Here is a 15,176-nt window from a genome sequence, read left to right as displayed (position 1 = left end):
ATGGCAAATGTTGTTGAAAAATCGACGGCGCAACAAGCAGACGAAATTCTTGACGATGAGGCGCTGGCAGAAGAGGTATTCTTTCTCGATAAGTTTATTTTAATTGTTATTTGCTATATCTATTAAATTCATGTAAAAAGAATAGAGTGTAGTCGCTATTAAGGCTAAGCATATATGGATGCATTTAACATTTATTTTTCTGATTCGGTTCAAAATTCGTCACCCTTGCTGGGCTTGGCCATAGGCTATAATTAAAGACATAGATAAAAAGAATTTATCGCGTCTGATGTCACTGTCAATTACAATCCTTGATTGATTAACACAGGTTAATAGCGCGTAAAAGGAAGACCGATCTATCTGGTGCTGATCGGAGAAAAGGAACAGCTTTTGAGATGGTTTGCATGTTTGACAGTGCAAAATTAACAAGGCGACCGGTTATACCGCTGTGTTCAGCAAGTCATCATCACGACATTAGTAAACAAACCGTGCTCGAGTTTGATTGGCAGACGACGTCAGACGCGATAAATTCTTATTATATCTGTCTTTAATTATAACGCTAAGCCTAAGGAGTAAGGTGGCAACAACATGGACAAGCACAATGTTGGAATTATTGTAAACTAGCGGGAGACCCGCGCTTCGCGCGGGTCCCCGCTAAACGGGAGCGGTTAGTAAACGGGAGTGGTTAGTAAACATAGTAAACGGTGATGATAATCATGGTGTCTTGGCGTAGATTATTCATCCAGTATAGTAATGATCATGTTAGCTTGATAATCATATGTTAGCTCCTGTCATATTAAAGAAGCTAAACTAGCGGGAGACCCGCGCGGGTCCCCGCTAGTTGAGTAAACGGGAGCGGTTAGTAAACGGGAGTGGTTAGTAAACATAGTAAACGGTGATGATAATCATGGTGTCTTGGTGTAGATTATTCATCCAGTATAGTAATGATCATGTTAGCTTGATAATCATATGTTAGCTCCTGTCATAATAAAGAAGCTAAACTTTAAGTGAATATCCAGACCTGTGATAATGTTGTTACTCACTCAATCCCTCAGATTTCTTTTGAAACAGCTCGTGACAAAATGGTTGATTTTAACTTTATCCCAACAAACATAAAACATTAATGTTAGAAGAGGTTGCTAGAAAACGTTTCAATTTCGGGTTATAATGGTATAAAACATGTAAGCAACATGTTTAAAAGTTGCTGCAAAGCATTTTAAGCGAGCCCTTGTTGTTAATAGTTAGGCCTACATTATAGCCAGGATTTATTTGCGGGCCGCAGAATTTCCAAAATGTGGACTTTCAAGTTCCACTAAATTGGGCTCACCCACCCCCCTAACATTTAACCTTTTTGGGCTATACTGAACAGTTGAACGACTCTGTTGGCTACATTTTAACATTCCCTCTGAAAAGTGGACTTTTTTGCAAATCTGTCACCCAATAATCCCCTTTTTCATCAGCTTACACCCAATAATCCCCCCAAAAATGGTTTGAAGGCCTTTGCCTTGATCGAGTTACCAATTCTGAGGGGACAATGGTGCTTAGTGGCCATTCAAAAAGGTTGCGGCAAAAACTTCGAGTGTCCCCCCCCACCCTTCCCAACTCCTGGATCCGCCACTGTCTCAGAGAAGCAGTCAGTCACGATACCACTTGTTTGTCTGGGGTCACGTACACATAAGTAGGCATACGCGCGGTAAGCCAACATTAAGTGCGTCCATACCATGCGCCGCAATGCGCGTGAAACCTGTACGCGCAGGTGCGTGCCTCGCCACTTACCGCGCGTGTTGGACATCGCTTGCATTTGACGCGTTTGCTGTCATGACCTGACCCATAAGGTTACTGACCTCAACGGCCTAGCAACCGTCCATTTTTTTTGTTATTTCCATAGTGATTGAATAGTTTTGCAAAAATGAACGTCAGATGGTTTAATGGCAATATGTACCCGATCAATGTACGAATAAATCAGAGCTGAAAGTGAAAGCATCTCGAGCCTGCTTCTGGACAAGATTTAGCGACTTCCTTTTATTTATATAGATGTTTTGCATATAGCAAAAATGTTAAATGCTATGCAAAATATTTTTATGTAGCATTTTCACAGTTTTGTGTAGCATTTTTTACAGCTTTTAATTTTTTATAGGCCTAGGCTAGCCCTATAAAAAATAATAACATTTGTCACATTTATTCTATCATCACAGTCGAGGCTGCAGCCGGTCCATAATTATTATTTAATATGCTACTGAGAGCATTGTACTGCACATACAATGCAAAAAAAATGAAAAGTGGGTATCTGTCCAAAGTTGAAAATTTTGGCATTTTGTTGTTAGTTTTTAGTGAAAAATTGATTTGATGACAATAAAATATAGGTAGTTTAATAGTTACGGATCACCAATGCAAAAAAAACCAAGTAAACAACCTTTCAAAGTTCCCCAGTATGTCAATAAAAATAGGGAAACAATATTATTGGCAATTAAGAGGTCTGGGTAATAACTAAATAAGGAGGTTTCAAGAGGGTTCCACAGACAGATGGAAAGAGCAGGGTCTGTTTACCCTAAAAAGAATTTTGAATTTTGAAAATCGGTTAAGGGCTGGGGTATGAACGTTTGGACAGTATTTATTTTGAGACATTAGAGCACATCAGACATATCGAATTGCATTCTGAATACGATGAATGTCATTCTGATATCAAATAATTTTGATTTTTTGAAATTAGCAATTTAATACACATTTTATGGCAAATCATTAAAAACTGATATTTTTGATATTTAACAGTACTTGAAGTAAACTTTATAAATCTGATGATTTATACTTAAAGTGTATTTAGGTGGGATGAAAAGCCGACGATCAATTGAAAATTTTGACCTTTGGTATTGAAGATATGGATTTTTTTCCCCAAAACACCAAAAAAAAATTAGGTCTTTTTGGGAAAAAATCCATATCTTCAATATGAAAGGTCAAAATTTTCAATTGACCGTCGGCTTTTCCTCCCTGCTACATACACTTTAAGAATATATCATTAGATTTATATAATTTACTTTGAGGACTGTTATATATAAAAATTTGAAAAATATCAAATTTTTATAATTTGTCATAAAATTTATATTATATTGTAATTTTCAAAAAATGAAAATTATTTGATATCAGAAAGACATGCTTCATATTCAAATTTTTCAAATTTTTGATATATAACAGTCCTCGAAGTAAATTATGTAAATCTAATGACATATTCTTAAAGTGTATGTAGCAGGGAGGAAAAGCCGACGGTCAATTGAAAATTTTGACCTTTCATATTGAAGATATGGATTTTTTTCCCCAAAAGACCTAATTATTTTTGGTGTTTTGGGAAAAAAAATCCATATCTTCAATACGAAAGGTCAAAATTTTCAATTGATTGTCGGCTTTTCATCCCACCTACATACACTTTAAGTATAAATCATCAGATTTATAAAGTTAACTTCAAGTACTGTTAAATATCAAAAATATCAATTTTTAATGATTTGCCATAAAATGTGTATTAAATTGTGAATTTCAAAAAATCAAAATTATTTGATATCAGAATGACATTCTTCGTATTCAGAATGCAATTCGATATGTCTGATGTGCTCTAATGTCCCATAATAAATACTGTCCAAACGTTCATACCCCAGCCCTTAAGGGGGTACTACACCACTGCCCAATTTTGAGCCTATTTTTGCATTTTTCTCAAAAATTATAGCGCATTGGTGACAAGTATTGGAAATTTTATTTCAGCACAGATAACAGTTGGGGAGTTACAGTCAAAACCAGTATTTGATCAATAAATCAATAAACTACTTGCCTTGAGTTGCTGAATTTTGATTGCAGTAGTTGTAGTCTTTGGCCCCTATAATATACATATCTTACTTGAATCAAATGCGCTATAATTTTTGAGAAAAATGCAAAAATAGGCACCAAATTGGCCAAGGGTGTAGTACCCCCATAACACATTAAAGTGTACTTTATGTAGAGATATACAGTATAATGTTGTTTACTTGATGTTTACTTATGTTTACATACAATTCACAAGTAAATAACATCAATACTGTCAACATATTTTAAGATTTGAAAGTGCTAAAAGCTTATAATTTTTGGGCTGACGGGTTGATGAAATTTGTTGAACATTGCGTCCAGCAATACAAAAATGCGTCTGGAGCAAGAATTCGCGTCCAGCGGGAGCCTTGGCTTATAAATATATGACTGCTTTCTCTAAACCCGAATCAAAGAATGATCGATTTCCTTTTCAACAAAACATTTTATATTATTCCAGCGGCGTCTCGCCTGTTAGACTCGTGCAAGCTTAGACACGCTGGACACTGAAAGACCACGCAACAAAATGGTGCGATTAAAAACACTTGACAAACAGAACTTGATAAATTAAAAATTAAGATCTAATGATCAATTGGATTGATCATGACAGTAAATTGTTGTTTTTCCTTTTTTTTTTCTCCAGAAATTACTTGAGGAACTTGAAAATGAAGAGTTACCTTCTCACATCAGAGATGCTCGAATGTCAGAATTGAAAGAACAAGTACATCAATATCAACAGCACAAAGAGAAAGGATATGGCCTTTACAGGTACCTACAACTAACCAGGGGTAGCATTAAGGCCCGAAAGTCGGGGTTGTTTTCCGTGTTTTTCACTCCCGAGCTTGCAGAAAATCCAAATACATGGGGTGAAAATTAAATCTTGGGGGTGAAAAATATTTTGCAGTGTATTCAGGGGTAGGAGTAAGGTCCAAAAGTAAAGGGTCAGAGTTCACCCCGAGCTTGCACATTCCCAATATATGGAGGGTGAAAAATTAATATTTGTTAAATTTAGGGGGTCATTCACCCCCGATCGGGGGTTAACGCTACCCCTACAAATTCAATGGACACTTTGATGTATTATTAACCCGCAAACATTTTCTATTTAGTGCTCAGTCTGCTCACACTGAGTGTGTCTTTTTATGAACTTGCCTTTTGAATCAGTCGTTTTGGTCCTCAACTTGAAATTTGCAATCTTTCAACTATAACCTGGCGGGAGTTTCCATGCATTTATGTACATATTAGTTAATGGTTTGCATATTAAGGATAACAAACTAATTTGTTTCGTAATTTTTTTCTAAATTTGTTTTTCAAATTAACTATGAATGATCCTAGCATTTCAGAATAGGTACACGTAAATGCACTGATTGGAATCTGCCATTGTAAAATCCAACATGGCGAGACACACTATACATGTAGTGTATGTATGTTTTAAAAATCACACACAGAAATGATATGTTTGACTCTCACTATATTATATAGTATTTTATTTGTTTTTGCAGCACCATTGACAAGGAAAAAAGTGTGTTAGATATAACCACACAAGAGACTAGAGTAGTCATTCACTTCTTCCATCCAGATTTCAGAAGCTGTGCTCTTGTAGACAAACATTTAGAAGTAAGTGACACATTTTTACACAAAGAAATAAATGTTATAGGTATATTAGGTAATTCTTGGCCAAGTTGGAACGCTTGTAGCTCCGCCATAAACACACATGCGTATAACTTGGTCCAGAAGATTGCAAGCAAGCACCTTTCGCTGCGTACACCCTTAGTACGCTACATGGACGCAACCGGTATGTTTCAGCCTCAGCAACAACAAAAAATGTTGTATTGGAGTAACAGACCATTGCAAAATAGGGTAGGGCAGGTGGAATTTTTTTTTTTTTTTTTTTCCACTTCCTATATTAATTATTGAATTAGGGTGGTCACATGAAAATTTCAAACCCACCCCTGGAATTACTTTTTCTGTCAGGATTATTCCTGCTGCAAAATGATTTTAAGGGGGTACTACACCCCTCGATAAATTTGTGTTTATTTTTGCATTTTTCTCAAAAACTAATAACACAGTGGTAACAAAAGTTATGTATATTATAGGGGAAAGGAATCCAATTACTACACTGGAATTTCAGTGACCCAAGGCAAGCGGTTCGTTATTTATGATAAAAAATAAGGTACCGCTAGGATGTACCTCATTTCCGATCATATATACTGAACCGCTTGTCTTGAGTCACTGAAATTTCAGTGTAGTACCGTATTCGTCCGAGTATAGTCCCACGTTCGAGTATAATCCCACCCCCCATTTTTTTTTTAATTTCAGAAATTGTAAAAATTTTTTTTTTTTTTTTTTTCGGTTTTGGAGTGTCCCTGAACCTAGACCTAGATGCTAGGATCATTCATGGTTGACCTAAAAAAAAAATAAAAATAAAAAAAATTCAAGATATTTTGTATTTTTAATATGAAAATTGATAATTTGTATTCATGTCATACTCTATTAATGATTTCAAAATGCATTGAATGCATTTTGAAATCATTAATAGAGTATGACATGAAAACAAATTATCAATTTTCATATTAAAAATACAAAATATCTTGAATTTTTTTTTTTTTTTTTTTTAGGTCAACCATGAATGATCCTAGCATCTAGGTCTAGGTCCAGAGACACTCCAAAACCGAAAAAAATAAACTTTAAAAAATTTTTTTTTTCGAGTATAATCCCATTGTGAAAAATTTTCACATAAAAAACGGGTGGGACTATACTCGGACCAATACGGTAATTGGATACCTTGCCCCAATAATATACATAACTTTTGTTACCAGTGTGTTATTATTTTTTGAGAAAAATGCAAAAATAGTCACAAATTACCACAGGGTGTAGTACCCCTTGAATTTGAATGCATTTTGAAATCATTAACAGAGTATGACATGAAAACAAAGTATCAATTTTCATATTAAAAATACAAAATATCTTGAATTTTTTTTTTTTTTTTTTTTTTTTTTTATTTTATTTTTATTTTTTTTTTTTTTTTTTTTTTTTTTTTTTTTTTTTCCAAAACCGAAAAAATAACTTTAAAAAAATAATTTTTTTTTTTTTTTTAATTCGAGTATAATCCCACCCCCCAATTGTGAAAAATTTTCACATAAAAAAGCGGTGGGACTATACTCGACCAATACGATAATTGGATACCTTGCCCCAATAATATACATAACTTTTGTTACCAGTGTGTTATTATTTTTTGAGAAAAATGCAAAAATAGTCACAAATTTACCACAGGGGTGTAGTACCCCCTTAAAAATCTTTTGAATCAACTCAATCGGACAATCCGTTGCGAAGATACAGCCTTTTAAAGATTCACAAAATTTGCCATTTTTACCCCATTTTTAGCAAAATCCTGATTTTGTCATAAATTTGCATATTCACGGAGCGATAATTGTGGGAATAAAGCCAAAGAAGGCACGATATGTATTGTTTTTGTTTATTTAATGTTCATTTAAATGCAAATATTAAAAATCCAGGGTCATAATTGCTATATTTGCTTCTTTACAACATTTTTAAAATGGCTGAAATCACACAAATAACTCTTTTGCCAGGACTTTTGAGGTAAATATATGTGATTTTCACCATTGAGTGCGCTATTATGTGCCAATTATAACCTTCAAAGGCCTGTATTTCCTAAACTACACAACCAAATTGTCTGATTTGTGCACAGGATTTTGCTCTGAGGGTCTAGATTGTAAAACTGAATATAGCATGCATGACCGTACAAAAATGCTATATTCACCTTCATTACGAGCAGAATATTTTCTATCTAATTAGGTAGTCGTGTTTGCACAGAAGTTACTAGGAGACAAATTATATGGAATTCAAAATGCCCAAAAGTTTTCCAACTGCTGCAGAATCTGTTACATTTCCACCATACATTTGTGTATGTAGGCAGGGGTACACACAATAGCTAGCATTGTGGCCACCCTAATTGAATATATATACTCTACTTGATCTCGCAGTCAAATTAATCACAAAATGACAAAACAACTTTTGCCAAGTCTGAAAAGCGCATTGTTTTGTACCTCTGTGTTCTGCGATTGCAATTTTCCATGATAGTTGTATACTTTTTGAAGATGAGCACCGCATAGCAATTTTTTTGGGGGGGTTAAGTCTAGGGTCGGGCCCAATTTTAGGGTAGGGCGGGTTACTCCAAAACAAAAATTTTTACCTAATTTGCTTATAGTAGTCCTTAATACCACAAGTGATGACAAGAATATCTGTAGTTTTAATTTTACTGGATACACAATGGATGGGCAAAGGGACACAACGTCCTGTGCAGTTAAGGGTTTTCCGTCGTCACCCGATTCGACTCGACTATTGCGCCTCTTTTCAACGCATATGCGCATTCCGCCGTCGCTTTCGGCGTTATGTTGCAGACATCGCAGAGAAACGATGCGTGTTGTGCGTGTCAATGCTATTTTTGCGCACCGGCGATAACCAGGGCCACAAAATAAAGAAAACAATGTTTGCTGAGCGCAAGAAAAGTGGCAGCTTAAATATAACATGTAGGCCTACAAACCAAATTTTGCCAGCGTGCTTCCACTGATAACGGACCTGGACCCCTCCCCAAAGTAGGCTTTCGACAGTATGGTATGAAGTTATAGGCCTACCCAACAAACACAGAATCAAGTGGTTTTTGTAAACATTAGGCCTAAACGAGTGTTGGTTAAATTGGTTAATTCGTTTTAATAATATTTTGGCCTAAATGTTGGGTAACAGCTACCGGTATATTATAGGCCTATTAAAGGTTATGATAGAACGTTTCATAATAAAACGCACCACACGGCAACTTTTAAAAGTTTATAATCCAACATTTAAATGTTTAAAGCATTTTGTGTTATTGGGTAAAGACCTAGGCCTATACGTGCACTGAATTCATAATGCATGCTACATAGACAACACCATCAAAACTATTCAATTTCAAACAAATGTGTCATACATTTACAAAATAATATCATAGCCTAAGGCAAAAAAAAAGGTTTGTCTCAAAGCTCACGAGTTGTTTGAAAACAAATGCGAAATGCGATTTTTTTTTATTCCGACTTTTTTCATGGTAGGGCCCTATTTGGAGAAAAAAATCTGATTTTCGCCGAATTTTTCTGGAAAAAGTTAAAAAAAAAAATTGAAATAAAAAATAATTCCGCATTTCTTTTTTTTCATATCTCACGATTTTACAAATGCGCCATGCATGAGCTTTGAGACAAACCTTTTTTTTTGACCTAATAAGCCAAACGTTTTTCTACAGCTATAGGCAACCCAGTGTTTAACTTTGCTTTAATTGAACTGCGATGTGATATGAATCCACCTCGAGATAATTCCGTATTAGTGTTTGTGACCAAAACAGTTTTCTCTCGGTAAACAGCACTAAGCATGCTAAGTAGGCCTATGCCTATAATAATTGTAGGCCTATTATAGTCAAACACTTCCGCCATGGTGTCAAACGTTTAAGCTTTAACATGTTTAATAAATCCTCTTTTTGGTCGATCGAGTCAGGTGAACCTGGTGAAGGCTGAAAATTCCTCACTTTGTGTAATTTGATAACCCTTTGGTCCAATATCTTTGCAGATTACAGAATGAGCGTCTTTCTTACACCCGTTTATGACCAAAATACACCAAATTAGTAGGAACAGTAAGGCATGAAGTCTTAATAATCGACATCATTAGAATAATTGTTCCTATTATGGTAACTTCTTAGGTAACTTTTTTTACAGTGAAAACTTTCCTGCGTAAACAGACAATTCCTTTTTTTTGTCCATTTGCGTAAATGAACGCTTATCTTGCATCAGATCTTGCTTGTATACCAGCGCGTTAGTACGCACCAATATATCCATGTACACAACTAACTACGCATGGAAAAGAAAAAAAAATGCATTTTTGACCTATTTTGGTCAATTTACGTGAAAACAAGGTCCGGTACCCCAATTTTTTTTTGCGATTTACAGAGCTTTTTCTTTTCATAACATATATAAAATTTAAAAAGTTTGATCGATACAATTTTTTTCTACAACGCAAAAGGTTGTCTATTTTAAGAAAATTGCTGATTTTGCCATTGAAGTGTACAGATATTTTTGGAAATGTACACCTCTTTTAAAACGGCTGTAGCTCAAAAGTAAGGTCCGGCACCCCCTGTTTTTTTTACTGATTTATTATCTACACATATTAATGTACAAAATATGTCAATTTAAAAAAATTTGATCGATAGGTTTAGTTACTGACGGTAAACCCTTAAGTCAAGTAAGTCAAGTCAAGGATACACAACTACACTTATTCAGTTGGTCAGAGTGTTGTCATAACTTGGCTATTCCTAAACCTCCCTCTGACACTGGAGCACAGAGGTCGGTATACACAAGAGTCGCATAAGTTTACATGTTCACGTAACCTCCTTCAACTCATTTGCATAGAACTGGATACCAGAATCGTATTCTGATTCGTCGTGCCTTCTAACCTGTTCTAATTAGCATACTTTTGGATACCTCCATATTTGGTATTACCTAATTAATTATTTATACCTCTATGTTGTTTACATAGTGACGTCATTAGAGCTGGTCACTTCGTCAAACATCCGACGAACGAACGTTTGCAGTTTTCTTTTAATTACTGTTATATCGTGAAATACCATATAGCTGAGGTGTTAGTCCAATATGCATAGGAAAATATTTCTTGCGATGACCATGTTCACATTGGCTAAATAAGCTGTATTTTCGCTGGAAAGGGGCCGGGACGAGTCGGCCATTTTGTTTGCAAAAGGCATGTTCTTCTCCAGCGTTACCGGAAGTGGCAGCACCAGAACAAATGACGTCATTTCTGGATTTCAGCCGGAACGGTTACGTTCACTGCCGTGCATCAGTATAGGCATGGTTTTACTAAAGTAAAACATCTTTGCACTGGAGTGAGAGTTTGCTGTTGTTGTGAATGAGGAAGTTCACAGAACTTGAAATAGTAGCCTAATCTTTTCATGAAAAAGATCCAACTCATAAAATATTATCCAGTTTGATATTCTCTCAATTTTGGCTCAAGAACCTGCAACTGCAAAGAATGTGCAAAAACTTTAAGAACATGGGAGTATAACTAGCTGCATAAGTTTCATTAGCCCTTTGCAAATTGCTTGCCAAATTATATTAAATATTACATTTTTATGGACGTTTATGTCATGTTCTATTATTGTGTTCTAGACATTAGCAGAGAAGCATTTTGGTACAAAGTTTGCCCGTGTGAGTGTGGATATAGCCAAATTTTTGGTTACTAAACTAAAGATTCAAGTGCTGCCCGCAATACTTAGCTTCAGAGATGGCATCGTAGTAGACAGGTAAGTTTGTTAACAAGGCCTTTCCTAGGGATTTTGCCGCCCTAGGCAAAGCCTCTCCCTGCTGCCCCACCAAAGCATACCAAAATAGTGGGGGGGGGTTACCCCCTTTAAAACTCATCAGTTTTGACCTATTTGTATACTGCCCACAACCGTTTTCCTTCTTTTTTGTATTTTTTTTTTCTTTTCTTTTTCTCAGGTCCCCCTTTTCCTTTTCCCCCCTGTTTTCCGTTTCTCTTTTCACCCCCTTATTATTTTTCCTCCCATTTTTTCTTTTATCCACCCTCATTTTGTCTTCCCTTTTCTTTCTCCAATCCTGTTTTTTCTTTTTTCGCCCCTTTTTTTTGTGCCCCTCTGCGTTAGCCGGCCTAGGCGACCGCCTTACCTGGCCTAATGGTCGGAACGGCCCTGTTTGTTTTAACACCTTAATTTTTCCTCCTATATGAGTAGCTTAAACCTAACCAAACCAAACATCAAAAAAGCTCAATTCACAAAGTATCTGCAAGCGCAGGTATTCCACATGATGCGAAAACGTGCAATCAGAAGCATCGCTAATGCACCTTGGTTGTCTGACTGTCACATTCTTTCTATTAGACATGCAATTACCTGATTATTTATTGTTCCAACCCAGGAAACTATTGTAAGTAATGATTTGTTTCATTTCCCTTTCAGATTAATAGGTTTTGAAGAACTAGGCAATAATGATAACTTTACTACTGAAGAGCTAGAGAAACGATTAGCTAAAACAGGTGAGTGTGTGTGTTGTCAATTATAGGAAAAAAGATACGATTTTGTTTTTTGCCATGTGTCATAAATGGATGGGCAAAAGACAAAATCCTATCCTTTATTCTCACTCTTAATTCAGTTTGAGTATAATTTTTATGCTTCCACCAGAGGTATTATGTTTCCTGGTTGTCCGTCCGTCATTCTGTCCGTCATTCTGTCCGTTAGGGTGGTTCTTAATTTTCAAAAGTCTGAAATACCATGCTCCAACCCCTTCAAATGGTGAAATATTAGTCGTCAGACATTTTTGAGCAAGTCTGTATTTTCAAAATGAAGTTTTTCTTGAAACACAGTCTTTGTACAGTGGAACACAGGTTGCAAACTCCTGATTTGTAAAGTAAATTTTAATATTTAGATGTTTGCTATTTCTACTTAAATAAAAATAAGAATAATTGAGACATGAGACATATTTTCACTTTCTCTCATTTCCCTGTGCGTTTCCTTCATACAGGTATCATACTTTTACCAGATGTTAGACCAGAAAGCAACAAGTCTTTGTTTGGTTATGCCAAAAGAAGAGATGAAGATGACGATAGTAGTGAACCAGAGGATTTATGATAAATATTCAGTGTAATGCATAATTGTGGTCCACACTGTCAGGTTGTTAGCTATCCACACATCATTTTGGATGGGCAGTTTGCTCCTGGGACAGGCAAAATTAGTGCCTGTGACACCTCCTTAAGTCTAAAAATAATGCTTGAATAAGTTCTGTGAACTCAAAACAAGACCAGACTAACCAATCACGGCTATCGCAACAGCTATTTGAACTGACCCTCTGAAGGGGCAGAGATCTGGTTTTTGTTTTTAGTGTTAAAAATTGGACAGGATGTTTATGTGAAAGTGACAGGCACTTGTCAAATCCTAGCTAAGACCCTGCTCACTGTAAAGCTTATTTATTACATTGTAGATGTGGTATATCTTCCAGAATGGGTTGCTAATTAAGGATTATGAATATGATATACTTTCAGAGAAATCATAGACACATAAGTTTGACAGTAAAATAATTCTGTCATTTTGTCAGTCCAATCCAATACATTCCAACTAGACTTTGTGTTTTCATTCAAATTTAGGTGGTTGCTTTATTTATTTGGCCAGTACATCGATACCTTGCTTGATAATAAGATCCATCCAAGGCCTTTGAGGAGCTCTGAAATGTACAGTAAACATAGCAAAATAAGGTGTTGGCCCTCAAACGCAGACTTTGAAGTGTCTTTTGATAGTCCTCTGTAATATAATTAAGAACCTATGCTCTATACAAAATAGGAATGAATGGCAGCATTACAAGGAATAATTCAATCATTTTATGGACCTTGTTAATTTAAATGTTGTTGAAATATTAGTAAATGAATGAATATAATAAATAATGTTTATTGATAAATCAAAATGTTGCAACATTCCATCAATTAGGCTACTTTGTGGTCCCATTGGGCTATTCCAGTTGAAATCCATACACCCCCTGGGAAGACATGACATTAATCTCCCACACAGTGAGTGTAAATTTCACTGAAATGGGGTCACCTGAATGGGTGACTCCATTTGAAATATACACCCAATGTGCGGGTGATTAGGTCATGTTGTCCATAGGGGGTATGACTTTCAAGTGGAATAGCCCTTTTCAGTCATTTGTATCCCTATTTTTACCTGATGAAAATGCATTCAGGACAAGAACAGCTCTTAACCAAAAACAGTCACTTGGCAAGTTTATGAGATGAGCTGCATTTATGAAAGGGTCTGTTCCAGTTAAAATCCATACACCCTACATGGAAGATACAACCTTAACCACTCACACAGGGGGTATAAATTTCAAGTGAAGTTGCCCATTCAGGTAACCCCATTTGAAATTCACACTCACTGTGTGGAAGATCATAGGAGTGTATTGATTTCAACTGGAATAATAGCACATTACAAACAAAATGGGACTATGAAGTAGACTAGCTGTAGACATTAGGAATGTTTGGTAGATATATCAAATAGAAGTCCCAAGTATTTAAATGATGTTTAATAAAAGAAACCACATGAATAGAGTGCCCTCTCAAGGATGACTACTCTCTGTATAACCTCATTTAAATATTAGGGACTTCTATGATACATCTACCGAATGTTTCTGTTGATTAGAAGTAAAATTTAGCTAAAATTTCTAATCCCAACAGTTAAAATTTTGTTGGTGTATACACTGTATATAGTTGTATACCGGTAATATCCTTGTGAATGTTTGTTTACCAGCAGTTTATGCTTAGATAGCCCTGAACATGAACACGTATGGATGGTGCCTAATTATGCTAATTTATGATAATTCCTAGAACAATTAGGCAAAATATTTTGGCAACTAAATGATTGAGGCTTTTGTATAGAGAAAAGACGGTTGCGGTCAGTGGCGGCACCAGGAATTTTTTCGGGGTGGACAAAGTGAATTTCAGGGGTGGGGCAAAATCAACAAATTTTGCACAAAATTGCCGCAAAAAGTGGAAATTTATGTAATTTGTTTGGTTTTTTGGCCTCAAAAGTGTGGGGGGGGGGTGGGCGGGGGGAACTGGGGCTGGCACTGGTTGCGGTAGCAAGACAAGCTGTAAAAATGTGCAGAGCTGAGCCTGTGTGAGTTTGCCACAGCACACTTTAAATCACCAACCTTTTTTCCAAAAGTTTTATATCAAGCCATTTTACACACGTTGCAGTGAATTTGTATGTGAATTGTGTATACTTTTTAATGTAGCTTCTTGTATATTTATTTCATGTGATAAAATGTGGTCTTATAATAAATGATCATGCTAGCTTATCCAAATATGTCTTGGTTATTGTCTCGCCTGAACTATGTTCAGATGGAGACTTGGTAATCTCTATGGTGTGGGGGTGTGTGTGTGGGGGGGAGGGTGTTTACAGAGCTATACTTATGTGTCTTTTTTGGTAGTAATGCATCTTGTGTGTCATTTTTTACTTGTGTGTCTGGCCACAGAAGCAGGGTTTTTCAGAAGGGTATTATAAATTCTATTACTCTTACGACCCATTATTCAAAATCGCGCACTGTGATTTGTTAAAACATGTCACATGACAGCCCATTATTCTGCAATTATTCTGCGCTTCACCCATTATTTACATTTTTACTGCCTCGGACACATTATTTGCAGGTGTATGCACCGTGCATTCTCTAAATTCAGTCAATTTCCATCGTCAACCGTGTAATTAAATGGGATTATTTTGAAATTTTTAAACGCTTGAAATATCACAAACAAAT

At 35.9% G+C, this 15,176-nt stretch overlaps 1 protein-coding gene across 1 annotated transcript; it reads left to right on the top strand.

Moving 5' to 3' along the window:
• On the top strand, nt 1-14,358 carry LOC140155590 (uncharacterized). Its single transcript, XM_072178493.1, has 6 exons — nt 1-75; nt 4,463-4,587; nt 5,319-5,433; nt 11,034-11,167; nt 11,837-11,913; nt 12,399-14,358. Exons 1-6 carry the CDS (start codon nt 1-3, stop codon nt 12,503-12,505), a joined length of 633 nt encoding a protein of 210 aa, XP_072034594.1. The 3' UTR covers nt 12,506-14,358.
• The last annotated feature ends 818 nt before the right edge of the window (nt 14,359-15,176 follow it).

The sequence above is a fragment of the Amphiura filiformis genome, chromosome 6 (genome assembly GCF_039555335.1).
Source record: "Amphiura filiformis chromosome 6, Afil_fr2py, whole genome shotgun sequence".
NCBI classification, from domain to species: Eukaryota; Metazoa; Echinodermata; class Ophiuroidea; order Amphilepidida; family Amphiuridae; genus Amphiura; species Amphiura filiformis.
Note: the sequence above shows the minus strand (reverse complement) of the source record. Positions and strands in the feature narration are given on the sequence as shown.

Bases quoted from the DNA above. Each gene is read 5' to 3' on its own strand.
- LOC140155590 (XM_072178493.1), top strand. From the start codon at position 1: ATGGCAAATGTTGTTGAAAAATCGACGGCGCAACAAGCAGACGAAATT. The intron at 5,434-11,033 runs GTAAGTGACACA...ATTGTGTTCTAG, and splicing joins TTGTAGACAAACATTTAGAA to ACATTAGCAGAGAAGCATTT. The intron at 11,914-12,398 runs GTGAGTGTGTGT...TCCTTCATACAG, and splicing joins GAAACGATTAGCTAAAACAG to GTATCATACTTTTACCAGAT.